The sequence below is a fragment of the Streptopelia decaocto genome, assembly GCF_964273445.1.
Source record: "Streptopelia decaocto genome assembly, chromosome: 1".
Taxonomy (NCBI): Eukaryota; Metazoa; Chordata; class Aves; order Columbiformes; family Columbidae; genus Streptopelia; species Streptopelia decaocto.
In genome coordinates, this window is record NC_138663.1 from 136360159 (window position 1) to 136373736 (window position 13578).

A 13578-nucleotide genomic window follows, 5' to 3' on the forward strand; every position below is an offset into this window, starting at 1 on the left:
TGAAAGCCTCCATCCCTTTTCTGTCAGAGGATGGGGTCAGTAATGCTTAATCTGACATTGCACCTGAGCCTCCATCACCCCTCAAAGAGCCTTGCAACTTCAGTGGAAGGCTTGGTCAAACCAGAACAGCACCCTCAGCTCTATTTTCTGCTGAGCTATGCACCACAGCCTCATATGACTCAGGCAGCTGAGCTCCAGGCGAAAGCCGGGGAACTGGTCCCTCCAGCAAAGCCTGTTCCTTCCATTGGCTTCCACAACCATGGCAGGAGAGAAAGTGCCACAAATGGCAGTAACTGGGTGTTGAATCAGTATCAGCATTAAGCCACAAATAAAACAGAGCATGCTGAACACCAATGTAAAGACGCAATGGTTGGACTTCAATGATCTTGATGGTCCCTTCCAACCAAAATGATTCTATAACTCTTACAGCCAAGAGTCTAGGATAAGGCTGATGAGCCCATTATCTTGTTTGTGCCAAATTCCTGCTTCCAGATTCCACCTTCCCACAACACACTTGCAGCTGGCTCCCACAGAACATTTACCTACACAGCTCCAGCCTGGCAAGTCAGGTCTTCCTCTGAGGAGCAGGAGGGAACCAGCAAGGGCTGCTCACCCATCACACAGGCTCTGCAGGGCAGTAGCAGCAGTTTCCTTTCCCTGCCCATCTCCAGGAGCTGCACTGCAAACAGCCCAGGGCTGGGCACTGCCAAAGCACTGGGAGGATGAGGGGGACAGATCAAAAGCAGAGAGATCAAGGGAGGGCAGGAGGCAGGACCAAGCACACCACTATCCCACCCTTCCTGCTTCCTCCCAGGCTTTAGTTTAGCGCTCTGTATCCTAAATACATCCATCTCTCCCCCACAAGCAGAGAATTACCCACATGGATATTTCTCTCCACCAGCATTTATAGGTGTGCTGCTTATCTCCACAACTGCTGCACTGTAATTTTCACCGCACAGCAGCATCCTGTGGATTTTTCCAGCAGTCAAAGCCACCGAGATCTGCCAGGCAGGGCACAGCTGCGAGGCCAGGTACTCCCCATCAAAAAGGGCTTTCCTGAAGAGCAGGTATCGAAGACTCTCTAAGCAAGAAGGCTGCTCCCACAGTTCCAAGTTCTCAGCTTCCTGGTGATGGAAACGGGAGGTGGGGAGAGCTGTACCCACAGGTGCTGTTGGGGTGAAATCCCCACACATTGATTTGGCAGAGCACAGGCTCGCAACCACACAAACGAGGAGCACTGGCTTTTCCTCCTCTCACCGCTCCTCCTCCCTGCCGGGTGCAAATAAGGAACTCTACCATGAATCCTGCACTTCATAATTCCTGTGCAAACTACCAGAGAAGACAGGAGGCAGAAAAACCTGTTCCCACTCCAGTCATCTCCTCTCCGCTCCCTCCCACCCCCCGCCACACACCCTCACCAGCTGCATTTGCTCCCCATCCTTTGAGATTTCAGGTGTTCAAAGCACTCACCTACCAGTCTTTCTTCAGAAGTGATAAATGAGTTTGCATTTTACTGTGGCAGGGCAGATGAGAAAGGTCTAGAATGAGGGTGACAAGAAGTCAGCCTCAAAAAGGTTAAACCACATGTTTGCAGGGCCCCTCCCAGCCACAGCTAAGGAATGCTTGAAGGCCAGAAAAGCTTTCTTTTTTGTCTGAAAGGATAAGAGGAAGGAGTGTGACAATCGAATCTGGTTTCAGTTTATTTCCAGAATTTTACTGTACAAAATATGCAAAGTGTAAAACGGTTTTATGTTTCAGTTTAAAAACGACAAAACCCCATCCAGCTATAACTTAAGAGAACCCAGCTTGGAACAGAACAATTTTCTAGGCTAGACCCACAGTGCATTAATGTCACAGACACCAGGAATTTGCTTACTTTAAGTTCACGATTAGAAAAGAACAGAAAGACCATGTACCATTGCAGTTAAAGTCACATGTGCAAAGAGGAGAAAAAAAAAAAGAAATGCTGGTTAGTGTCTATTAATTAGAAAACCTTGGCAAAACCCATCTTACTATACACAGTTTGTGTAGAAAAAGAGTATTACACAGTGATCAAAAGAGGGCGAGGGAAGGGCGATCGCTCCTGCCCCCTTCCCCAAGACACGATAACGCTGAATCAAAGAAACAGGCACAGAAGAGTGTAAGATTCCTTCACAGTTACGTCTGTGCAGGTAGCGAGCCCCAGCGTCCCCCCGTGCACACAGGGGATGCCCCCCAAGCATCGTCAGCACTGGTGAGAGGTGCATGGGAAGCAGCCGGAGGGAAGGACTGATTCCCGCTCCCGGCAGAGCAGACACAGGGCAGGGCTGGCTGCTGCCTGCAGGGCTCCGGGATAAAAATGCAGTCTCTTGGAGGGATGCAGAGGAGCAGGTAACACGAGCGGTACTGCTGGTGCTGCAGGGACCCGGCTCGGGAATATCCCAAAGTGATCCGCACCCATCACAGGGCAGCTGTCAGAAACGGCAACTTTTGGTCATCATCTATAAGAGGCAGCAGCCTGAATGCAGGAGGATTCATATTCCTGTAAGAGACTTAATGGCCCAAAGCCATCTTCTTTTAGGAGAACAAAAATTTGGAGCGATTTTTTAATTTTTTCTTTTTTTAAAAAATACTAAACGGCTCAATCCCAAGCGCGCTTCCTTCTTAACACAGTTTAAACACCGAACCACCAAGCCTGGCTTGAGGCTTTTAGACATGTATAATGCACACACCTATAAGAGGAAAAAAACCCACATAGACATGCACAAGCTGAATGAGAAAACAGACATCTGCGCACACATCTCACAATCAGCTCTCATACAGCAGGGCAGAACTGAGCAGAATTGAGCAGAGGAACCTGGGATGAGACTGGAGCATTTCTGCAAAAGACTACAGAACTTCTGTTTTACCTTTAAAAAGGGCAGGTTTACACGTTTTGGTAAGCAAGATGAAATTGGCTTGAAGAGGTTTCCACATTTAGCACAGTATGGATCTTCCCAGTTTCTTCAGCAGCAAGTGCTGGAAACAAACACATTTCAAACAAGACTTTTAAAAGCAACTTAGGCAGGGCCAGCTTTAGAAACTGCTTCCTCACAGCTTTTGGTATACTTGGCAACAGCAGATTCCCAAGGCTTTGTGTGGAGATCTCCATCCCAACAGAAAAGGTTAAGAGGCTCCATGAGGGTTGGCATATGTTCAGATCTCCCCCAGATTTGTGCCTTATTGTAAGTTGTCCCCGACCTCCAAACTGCAGCCCCAGCACCTCCCATCCCAGTGGATACTTGTTCCTCACTAGGGAATTTCAGGGGAAAAAAAAATCCACAGCGAGTGGAGGATGTGAGTTAGAGTGACTGAAGTTGCTGGCAGGAAGATTTTGAGGCAGAGGTCAGAGGAATAGCTGACAGAGGCTGAAATCAGATCTGCCCTTCTCTCCAATTTCCCCCTTCAGGGGGGATTGCTCTTCAAGGCACCCAGCACAACCCCAAAAGCCGGAGCTGACCTTGTTCTGCGAGCAAGCTGCATCATGCCAACTTTTCATCATGCACGGTGCATCCCTCCCCAGCTCCCCTGCTGCCTACAGGGGTGTGTGAGTGGCAGCATCTCCCCTCTGCAGGGTGAAAAGTGGTACTTGCAAGCAGCTCCCTCACCTCCACAAGCTGACCACAGTGGCTTGGGCAAGGACTGGTACGCGATGGAGGGAAGTGCAAGAATCCTTACACTTCTGAGAGTGCTGCCTGCTCTGCTCCCCTGAACAGGAAAGGAGTTTGAGACCTGGAGCAGCCCCACAGAGCCTATGCAGCGATGGCTGCAGTCACATGGCAATAAGAAGCCAACAGATCTGCTAACAAACTTAGCCCAGGCCTAGTTACACGGCTGGCAAGGTATTAAGGGTTTAATATCTGCCCACATAATCCTAAAAGCTGCAAGAAATCAGAATCTTTCACTGTTTCGCCACGAAACAGAGAGCCAGCCTTTGTGGAAACCCACAGCCATTTCCATCTGCTCCATCTGAAAGACTTAGCTGCATCTGGTTTTGGAAGATCTCAGCATGGCTTCGGATTTAGGCTCTAAAAAAATCTGAGAGCAAAAAACCCAAAGCCTTTAAAGTATCCAAGCAGCATAATTGAGAGTCACAGGAAAAATGGCAACATAGAGGAGAGGAGTGGGGCAACACAGCACCCTATCAAATGGTGCAGCCTTTAGCGAAGGATGTCCAGTGCAAGGATCTCCTCTGAGGGGGACATTGTCCACTTCACCACAAACAGGGTTGTCTTATAAACCACTTGAATTCTAAAAAACAATTCCCAGCCAGGTACAAGCATCCAGGCGGGGAGAGAGGAGGGAGAATATGTACAAGAAGACAGTGCAGGATAGGAGAGACATTTGGAGGAAAACAGCCTGGGCATGGCTGGCAAATCCTACAAGCCTTATTTGTGCTCAGCTCTTGGCAAGCTCTGCAGAAGTAAGGACTGCAGGATTTGGATCAGAGCTTCGCTCCCTGTGACTCGATTCTTACTCATTAGCTGGCTATAAACAGAGTTAAACAAACCAGTCTGCTCTCACTGCTCAGTATTTTTAATAAAGAATCTGAATCCCTATAGATGCCACAGATGAATCTGTGGATCTCAAAGCACTTGACAAGTTGAGTTTAGCCTCACAGCACCCTAGTGAGGTAGGTATGACAGTGGTCCCCTGATTTTGCATGGAGAGAGGAAACAAGAGAGACCCTGAAAAATAAAATGTCATTTAAAAAAAAACACAAAACAAACACGGAATACTCAGGAGTCCCAATTCCCCGTTTAGTCTATCCTCATCCTTAAGCAGGTTGCATCTCTAGAAAAACCATTTGAGAGGCCAAGTCCTCTCCTTCAGATTTCATCAGGCAAAGCACTCACACCACTAACACAGGGAAGAGCATTTAATGTAGGAGCTGCCCCTTGTTGACAGTGTCCTTTTCAGTGGCAGGCAGAAAAGGCAGCGCAGAACCACAGCACACAGACGAGAAAGCAGACTCAGAGCAAGCACACGCCGCTGCCATCTGGTTCTCCATGCGTTCAATGACTTAACGCAATTAAAACAGGAGTTTCCTGAGCAGATAGTGTCAGACAACCCCCCCTGTGGGGGGGATAAAAAAGGGAAAGAGATCCTGTGGAAAATAAGAAAGTTTTGCAGAGGTGCCTGTGACAAGGTGCTCTCACACACACGTTGCTCCCAAGCCCCCGGCAAGGTGGTTCTTGTTCCGGCTTCACAGAAATGAGCCAATTCAGCCACAGGCAGTAGCCTCCACACAGACGGAAGTGCTCCATGGTCTCCCAAGCTACTGCGAGTCTCTCCCACCTTGCTGATTATGCACATCGCAGAAGCCAGATACACACGTCTTTAGGAGAACAAAGTGCGAGATACTATATGCTCCCCCTCATTATTTTTAATTTTTTTAAGATAAAAGACTGAACCCATCTAATTTTTCAAAATAATACAACTGCGAAGGCCACAGTTAATAAAGGAGTCCCCATACAGACTACTGGAAATCCTGACATAGAAAGAAACCAAAACACTAAGTTCAGAGACAGAAAAACTCTACTTCCCGTCCTTTAAGGGATGTGGGCATGATCCTGTCATGTACCGCACCATCTAGTTTCTTTGCAACTACATCTGGCACATTACATGGAGAATACAAGACCCAGGTGACGACTATGCACTTGTAGAAAGGTGGAGGAAACTGCAAGTGTCACCTGGATGGGGAATCACCACTCTGAACCCTTGCTCACCAGGGTGTTCCCTTGATCCCAAGAGGACTATCTGCAGGTGCTATTGAAGATGCAGCTCCCTCGCTGCTGAAGCTGGAAGATGCTGGACACCCCTGCCCTGTCCCTAGCACCCCGCTTATGGTCACTGCTCCCTCCCACCAGCTTGTGGTGGGCACTGGCCAGCCCACATGAGCCATGCCATGCAGGACTGGCAGAGACCCACTCCCTGGTCTTAGCTGGGCCACCTCCCACTGATAAGAGCAGAGACCAGCCCAGGGAAGGCCAAAGGGGATGGGAAGGGGTGTCACAGGCCTCCTCAGAAGATGATGCACCCTGGCAGTGAAAGGCACTGGCTTATGTACCTTGCTGAACCGGGGCCCTCTGTGTTAAGACATCTGTATGGAGGGCATGTCAGCTCCTGCCTGATAGAGACATTTGCATGGCAAAAGACTGGGCAGAATGAATCCAGCATTTGCATTCACACACACAAATCCACGGCCACAGAGCTGGGGGGCTCTCAGAGACGCCTGACCGAATGCAGGTCACTGCCAGCCTTGGAGGTGGCTCCAGAGTCACATGATACCCTGTGCTGGCAATCATTCAGACACCAGTTTAGGTTCATTGTTAAAAGCAAACTTTTCAAAACTCCATAAATCTCAGATGACAGGAATCACACATGAAAGCTGCACTGATGGGCAAAGGCAGCTGGACAAACCAAACTGCAATGTAAGAGCTACACATCTCTCACAGGAGCAGATCCCAACACTGAGCAGCACAGAAAGGCCGAAAAAGGCAAGGAGATATTCAACATTCAGATATAGTTTGGTATTTCTTAGCTATAGCTGAAGGCGTACGGTGGGGAAGGACATACTGCAGTGTTTCCAGAGCACAGCAGCTCGCCAGAGCAAGTGCACATGGCTGAGGTCAGCCCTTCCCTGGCTCCTCTCCTCAAGCAGGGAAGTGCTTTTGCACATCTTTCCTCCAGACACACTCAAAGCCAGCTAGAGAGGGAGGGGTGCATTCCTGCCTGCAGCCCCTTGCCCTCGAAGAGGCTGTCAGACACAGGGAGGGTCTGTAATTTATCTGAGGAGGAGCCAGCTACTTGCCTACCCTGTCCTGGTTCAAATACACAGCCCTGCAGGTGCAAAAGGAAGCGGCAGTAAGGCAGACCCTGAGGGGACTGTGGCTGGAGAAACACATTCGGAAAGCCAGACAGAAGGGGACAGAAATGGGGAGCCCTGGGAGTGCCTGACAAAGATATGGGCAAGCAGGTGAGAGATAACAGGGAGCTGTGTCACACAGAACAGTTTCATTAACAAGCACTGGTAAAATAGATCTGCAAGATGGGCTGATCCAGTTCAAGACAAGCAATTTCAGATATAGAGAGACCAAAACCACCCCACTACACTCATACAGGTCCAGCACTGACACATGGAGGGGAGGAAAAGAATAAAAATCTTCATTCTCCAGATTAGGTGGCTCACAGAGGCAGAATCCTCTCACATCCACCCTTCAATATCCTCCCTGAGTGAACAGGGACTGTCACAACGCCCCACACAAGGAGGTTTCTACAGCGGGGAGGTGAGCAACGCGCTCTTAGAAACAGCTACAGGTAGCAAAAGCAGAGACACAAAAGCAAAAGGGTGCACGTGGCATAAGGCAGCACTCCAACAAAAATACCGACATTGCAATCATGTGAAGAGAGCATGAGATTTACAGTACGCCTGGAAAGGGAAGGGAAAAATGAAAAAAAAATCTGTTCTGCCTCCAAGGCTGAGCTAACTGAGCCAAGTCACCCTGTCACCTCTTAAGATATTTCTTTCTAGATAAGATATCCCAACACCCCCCTCCCCTTTCCAAATAAAGTGCAGATGGTCAAATATTACTGGTCCATCATCTGCCAGTTTCAGTCAGCATTAGGGAAATTAAACCCAAAAGCACAATATTGAAAAAAAAAAATGTCCCCAAACAACCCACCCTCAAAATCCCTTAGACTGAAGTCTCAGACTGTAAGCGGAGGACAAATTTATGAGATTTAGGGTCTATGAACTCTTCTGAGAGTTTGATGAAGGGGATTTTCTTCACATTAACAACAAGGCTGAAGTCCAAGCACTTGAGGACAAACACAGTGCCGTCTTGTAACCCGCTTGTGACTGCTTCCTCGCTGACGAGCGTCCACTGCTTGGAGAACCAGCGATCCTTGTCGTACTGGAGGGTTGGGCCCGGGTTGAGGTAACGCTCCAGGAATGCCTGCCAAGAGAAGGACACGCATTAGTGCCAGCCCCACAACTAGCTCTGCATCGATGCTCTCTTCCCATCACCATATACAGCTCTGCAAGCACAGGCTTGCCACACTGCAAACTGTTTCAGCTTCCACACTTCAGCAAACATCCTCTTCCCAGTCCCTCCCAGCTTTTCAGACCCCAGGAGCAGAGACAACCACTAGGAGATCCTCTTTGAGTCCATCCCAGCAAGTCTGCAAAGTTACAGCCCCCAACTTCTTGCTGTCAAGACTGCCATCCAGCAGCAGTTCAGTAAAGCAGAGGTCATTTCTCCCCTACCAGCTGCATAACCCATCCCAAACAAGCAGATGGGATAGCTGGCCCTCCATTCTTCAGAATCACACAATCACAGAATGTTAGGGATTGGAAGGGACCTCAAAAGATCATCCAGTCCAATCCCCCTGCCAGAGCAGGAACACCTAGATGAGGTTACACAGGAATGTGTCCAGGCAGGTTTTGAATGTCTCCAGTGAAGGAGACTCCACAATCTCCCTGGGCAGCCTGTTCCAGTGCTCTGTCACCCTCACTGAGAAGAAGTTTCTTCTCAAATTTAAGTGGAACCTCTTGTGTTCCAGTTTGTACCCACTACCCCTTGTCCTATAATTGGTTGTCACAGAGAAGAGCCTAGCTCCATCCTCATGACACTCACCCTTTATATATTTGTAAACATTAATGAGGTCACCCCTCAGTCTCCTCTTCTCCAAGCTGAAGAGACCCAGCTCCCTCAGCCTTTCCTCATAAGGGAGATGCTCCACTCCCTTAATCATCTTAGTTCAGGCCAGGCTAAGGTGGGCAGCAGAGGTTTCCATGTTTGCAGCCTGACTGAAGCTGCAAAACTGAAAGCAGAACGTGGGACACTGTTTGACATCACTTGTGTTTTCAAGTCTCCTTTGCAATCTTAATGGCAGCAGAATTGCTGGGCAAGGTCCCAGGCCAAGGTCCCAGGTGGATCCCAGTGAGAGGGTGCTCAACCCCATCTCTTGACAGCATTTCTGCTCTTAGCGTAGTAAGTCCTGGGTAACTGTTCAGGAGTAAACTCGCATATTTCTAACCCTTCTCAAGGATTGTGGGATGTTCTTAGAGGGGAAGGTGGAGAGTGGGAAGGGGATTGTGTGACCTGTTTCCCTCATCTTTCAGTTCTTCCCTGTGTCTACAAGTCAACAGTCACAGGGGGCAAAGCAGCAAAGTGACGTCTGATCAAGCGGCCCATGAATTAGAAACACTGTCAGACACACAGGGATTTAGGCAATAATTAGAAGCAGTCCAAAACGGAACACTGCAGAGGGAACCAAAAAAAAAAAAGTGGTCCTTTGCAGGTTGCCACCTGGATCATGTTGCTACCATGAGCCAGCTGGGAGAATTCCCCTTGACTCAAGGCCACCACCTTGAACACTTCTTTGGTTCTTCGTTTGCGGAATTGGATATGAGAACAATTATTTCATAGGTACTTTCAGAAAAAAAAAAAGAGACAGAAGATGCTGTAGACAAAACATTACTTCCCTTTAAAACCTGATGCCACCTGCAATGCACTGATCGCAGACAGGAACTATGAAAACCTCCATTTACCTCCCTTGACTGTTTTCAGTTCTGCATGCACACACAGATGTGCCATCCCTTTCTCCCTTCTTCCTGCATCAACATTAGAGAAAGTGTTACCTTTGGTGTCATGTTATTGGTGATGCAGAAGGACAAGTGTTGCAAGATGCTCTCCATGCTGTGGTACTGTTGCTGGCGGGTGGTGCGAAGGTACTTCTGCAGAGCTCTTGCCATGGAGGGGAAGATCGCCTGGGCTGCTTCTCGGGGGTCCATCGTCTCTCCTGGAGCTTTCTGTTGTTCCTCCGCCTGAAGGCGTTTGATGTGAGTGAAAGCCTCCTCTACTGCAACCACAAGCCTGCAGAAGGAAAAACAGGACAGCAAGAGTCATAACAAGAGGGGTAAGATGGGTCTGTGGTTAAGGCAAAGCCTGGGAGTCAGGATTTACAAGCTCCTACTCCCATCTTTGCCACTGAGTCACTGCCTGCCATCAGACAATTTACAGAAAATCTTCTCTGCTGATAGTTGGAGGGGTAAACAGCAGCTTTTCTTTCCTTGGCCAAGCCATCCAGCAATCGAGGGTCATAAACCAGGATTAACACTTCAAAAGCCCAAGTGTCATACTTGTTTCTGCCAACACAGCATAAACATCAGCTACATGACTCAAATAAGTCACAGCTGCCCTTGCCTTCAGTGCATGCCTTTGAAAACAACGGTTCCAGCACACAGTACTGCAGCGTAAAGCATAAGGACAGGCAAGGAGTCCGGAAAAGGCTGGCTATAAACAACCGTGACCAGGATGCAGATTGCTTCGAGACTCTGTGCTCACAAGCTGCTGTCTGCTCGGATTTACACCAGCTGGATACAGGACTTGTGCTGCCGAGTTATCGCTCTGCACCCCTCCACTGAACAGTGACGGGGCTCCCATCTTCACTCCTAACACTGCAGCTAGAGACACCCTGCAAACCATTCCCGTGTTGGGGAGTAAACTCTCATATTTCTAACCCTTCTCAAGGATTGTGGGATGTTCTTAGAGGGGAAGGTGGAGAGTGGGAAGGGGATTGTGTGACCTGTTTCCCTCATCTTTCAGTTCTTCCCTGTGTCTACAAGTCAACAGTCACAGGGGGCAAAGCAGCAAAGTGACGTCTGATCAAGCGGCCCATGAATTAGAACAGTGACGGGGCTCCCATCTTCACTCCTAACACTGCAGCTAGAGACACCCTGCAAACCATTCCCGTGTTGGCACAGGTGAGCAAACACCAAGACCACATCACAAAAATGCAAACAGAAGGATATGACACTTGCAAGTTAGCCCAGTACTAAGCAACAAGCAAGGGGCTACATTGCATTTAGTGAGGAAAAAGCAATGATAATGGGTCACCCAACAAAGCTCTTTTGCCGCTCCAGCCAGGACTTGTTTCACACTAGACTTCCACTCAAGTCATCAACTACTTTCCACACTGCTCTCGATATCCAAAGCATCTTAAAGCCAGTGGAACTCCCTTGAGACAAGCAGAGGTATGGCACACGGCTTTCAGACTACATATGAGAAACAGAACGAGAGGCCTTGACCCCTGCCCATTTTGTTTAATTTGACCTGGAGGAGGTAGGGGGTGGAAATGAATTTCTAATCTCCTCATGTCTTTTTGTTGCAGCTCTGACCTTCCTCCTTCAAAATATCTGGCCTAATCTTCTAGTGACTGATGGCTTTCCCCTGACTAAGCAGCCATTCTAATCAAACTCAGCATGGAACGGAGATGTGCCCGAGTTAGAGTGCTGTGCTGCACAGAAAGGAAAGTTTAAGTTCCTATTGCTCCAAGCCTGGAAGAGACCCCAAAATAGAGCTGACATAGAGCACAGGTCAGACGGAAGCAGGCTGCGGGGACACACTGTGCCAGCACCTTCCCAATGAAATATAAACTGCCAAAAGGAAACACAAAACAAGCCAGCTCCCTCCAGTTACAGCACATTCCTTCCAAACACAGCTCAGTTCAGGGGTGCCTGTCTGTAAGCAACTTGCCTCAAACTGTTAAGCATGTTAACTACAAAACGTCAATTAAGCTCCAAAGCAAAAAGAGGCACTATCTCGGGTCACCTCAACAAAGCATCAACTCTGCAACCGAGCGCAATTGGCAGAAAACATACCTATGGTCCAAAATAGAATGTAACCGCTTGTGGTCTTTCCTCCTCAAGTCATTGAAAAGGGCAGTCAAACTGCCCCTGTTAGTAGTCTGCAAACACAAATATTCTCCTCGCCCATGAACAAGCAACACCAAGTGCTCCACTGATCCTGTCCCTGGATTACTTGAGCTGAGACGACCAGCCTGGGCATGGGGGGAAATAATGGGAGTTCCTACAGCAAGTAACTACAGATTTGTCAAGCACTGGACTGTTCCCTAATCCATGACATTGCATTAGCTTATCTGCATACTATACATAAGCTCTGCTTTATGCACGTTCTTCAGGTAATTCCAGTTGCAAGGTGCTGCCATCACTTATGCATCTGGGTTTCACATGCTTCTTTGCTGCGACAGGTTTACAGCCCTTAATCATGGGTCCCCCCTCTCTTGCCAGGCTCAGCAAGCCCCCTGCGACTGAGCCTGGCACCTGGGATGGCTTTACCTTGCACGGCGTTTTTTCACTCGGCGCTCATGGTCAGCCTCTTCATAGTACAGCTCGTTGTGACTGGAGTCCCTGCGACGTGCTGCGGCTGCGATCATGGCACGGGACTGCCCCGACACGTTGTTACCTGGGCCTTCGGGAGGCGAGGACGAGGAAAAAGGAGATGAGAAAAGTGGTGTTACTGCCACAGGGCTGGGGCTGGGACAGACCAGCACCCCACAGCACCTGTCACAAGTGCCCTGTGGCTCCAGTTGTCCCAGCCAAATCTATAAACCCTTTCCCAGTCCTCAGGAGCTCTGGTAGAAACCCTGCGAGGCAGCACAGGCTTAGAGAAGGGGATTTGGCACGTGGAGGAGGAAAGTTAGTTGGGATGAAGGATCTCACGCAACATACACAAAGGCAGAGGTGAGGTGCACATGCCAAAGATGCAACTTACCACCCATTATATATGTTTTCAGTTTGAAGGCAAGGGCAGCTGGAACACATCACGTTTCAGCAACAAGACAGTGTGTGAGCACAAGAAGTGAGGAGTTGGAAAGAGGAGAAAGACAAACACAAGAACATCATGAGACATGGAGATGAATGAACAAAAGCCAAACTCCAGGCAGTTACGCGCAGGGAGGAAAAACAGGAGGCGGAGGCAGCAGGGTCACCTTTAGACAAAGCACAGGGTTTTCCGGAAGGGCAAATGCTGTCAGAACAACAATCCTGCAATAGGGTACACTGGGGTCTATAAGCGTAGCAGCTTCTCATGGCACTCTGAACAGCACCTGCCATTACAGCTTCTGTTGCTGTTAACAGCTACAGCAAAGCTGCTATCTGCTCTGTAACACCCGACCAAGTGACAGAGCTGTCTACTACAAGACCTTAATTAGTGACCTTCAAATACAGTAGTAGGTTCTGCAGCTCCACCATGAAGCTCACAGGTCTGGCCGTTTGGGCAGATAGAGGAAAAAAATGCTGCCCTAGAAGAGTCTATCAGCCCTTCTACCTAGATAGAGCAGGGTCTACCCAGAGGGAAAAAGGAGAAGCCTTGGACTGCATCCAAGCCACCATGAGCTGCTTTTCTGACTAACTGCTCTGAAAGCCCACACTCTCAACTGGCAGTAGTTAAGGCCAATCAATTGCACAGACATGCTTAAAATTGTTCTGCTCATGCAAGGGCAACTTGTTAATTTTTTCCTAAAAAGCACAAACCAGATTCCAAGACAGAAGCTTAAAGCTCGGCAGTGGGAAGGACGAGCATTCACACAGACAGCTTCTTAAAAGTCTAAACACTTCAGACTTTGTTTCACAGCTCTGAAATGGAAGATATGACTCAAGGGAGACACTCGCTCCCAAATTTGGTTTAGGACCGTAATTTGCCTCGTTGACTATGCCTGGCAATGAAAATCCTGGTTTTGAAGGTGAGCCTA

The 13578-nt window shown here is 48.7% G+C and overlaps 1 protein-coding gene across 2 annotated transcripts in view; it reads right to left on the minus strand.

The window, feature by feature from the left end:
* Positions 1–1676: 1676 nt before the first annotated feature.
* VANGL1 (VANGL planar cell polarity protein 1) overlaps positions 1677–13578 on the minus strand; it is a 46817-nt gene continuing 34915 nt past the window's right edge. For both annotated transcript variants that reach the window (XM_082064694.1, XM_082064695.1), the window contains 3 exons: positions 12164–12296; positions 9665–9899; positions 1677–7976 (listed from right to left, as the gene is read on the minus strand). In XM_082064694.1, coding sequence (XP_081920820.1) covers positions 7716–7976; positions 9665–9899; positions 12164–12296 — 629 coding nt within the window. In that variant the 3' untranslated portion in view covers positions 1677–7715. The remainder of the gene's footprint in view (positions 7977–9664; positions 9900–12163; positions 12297–13578) is intronic.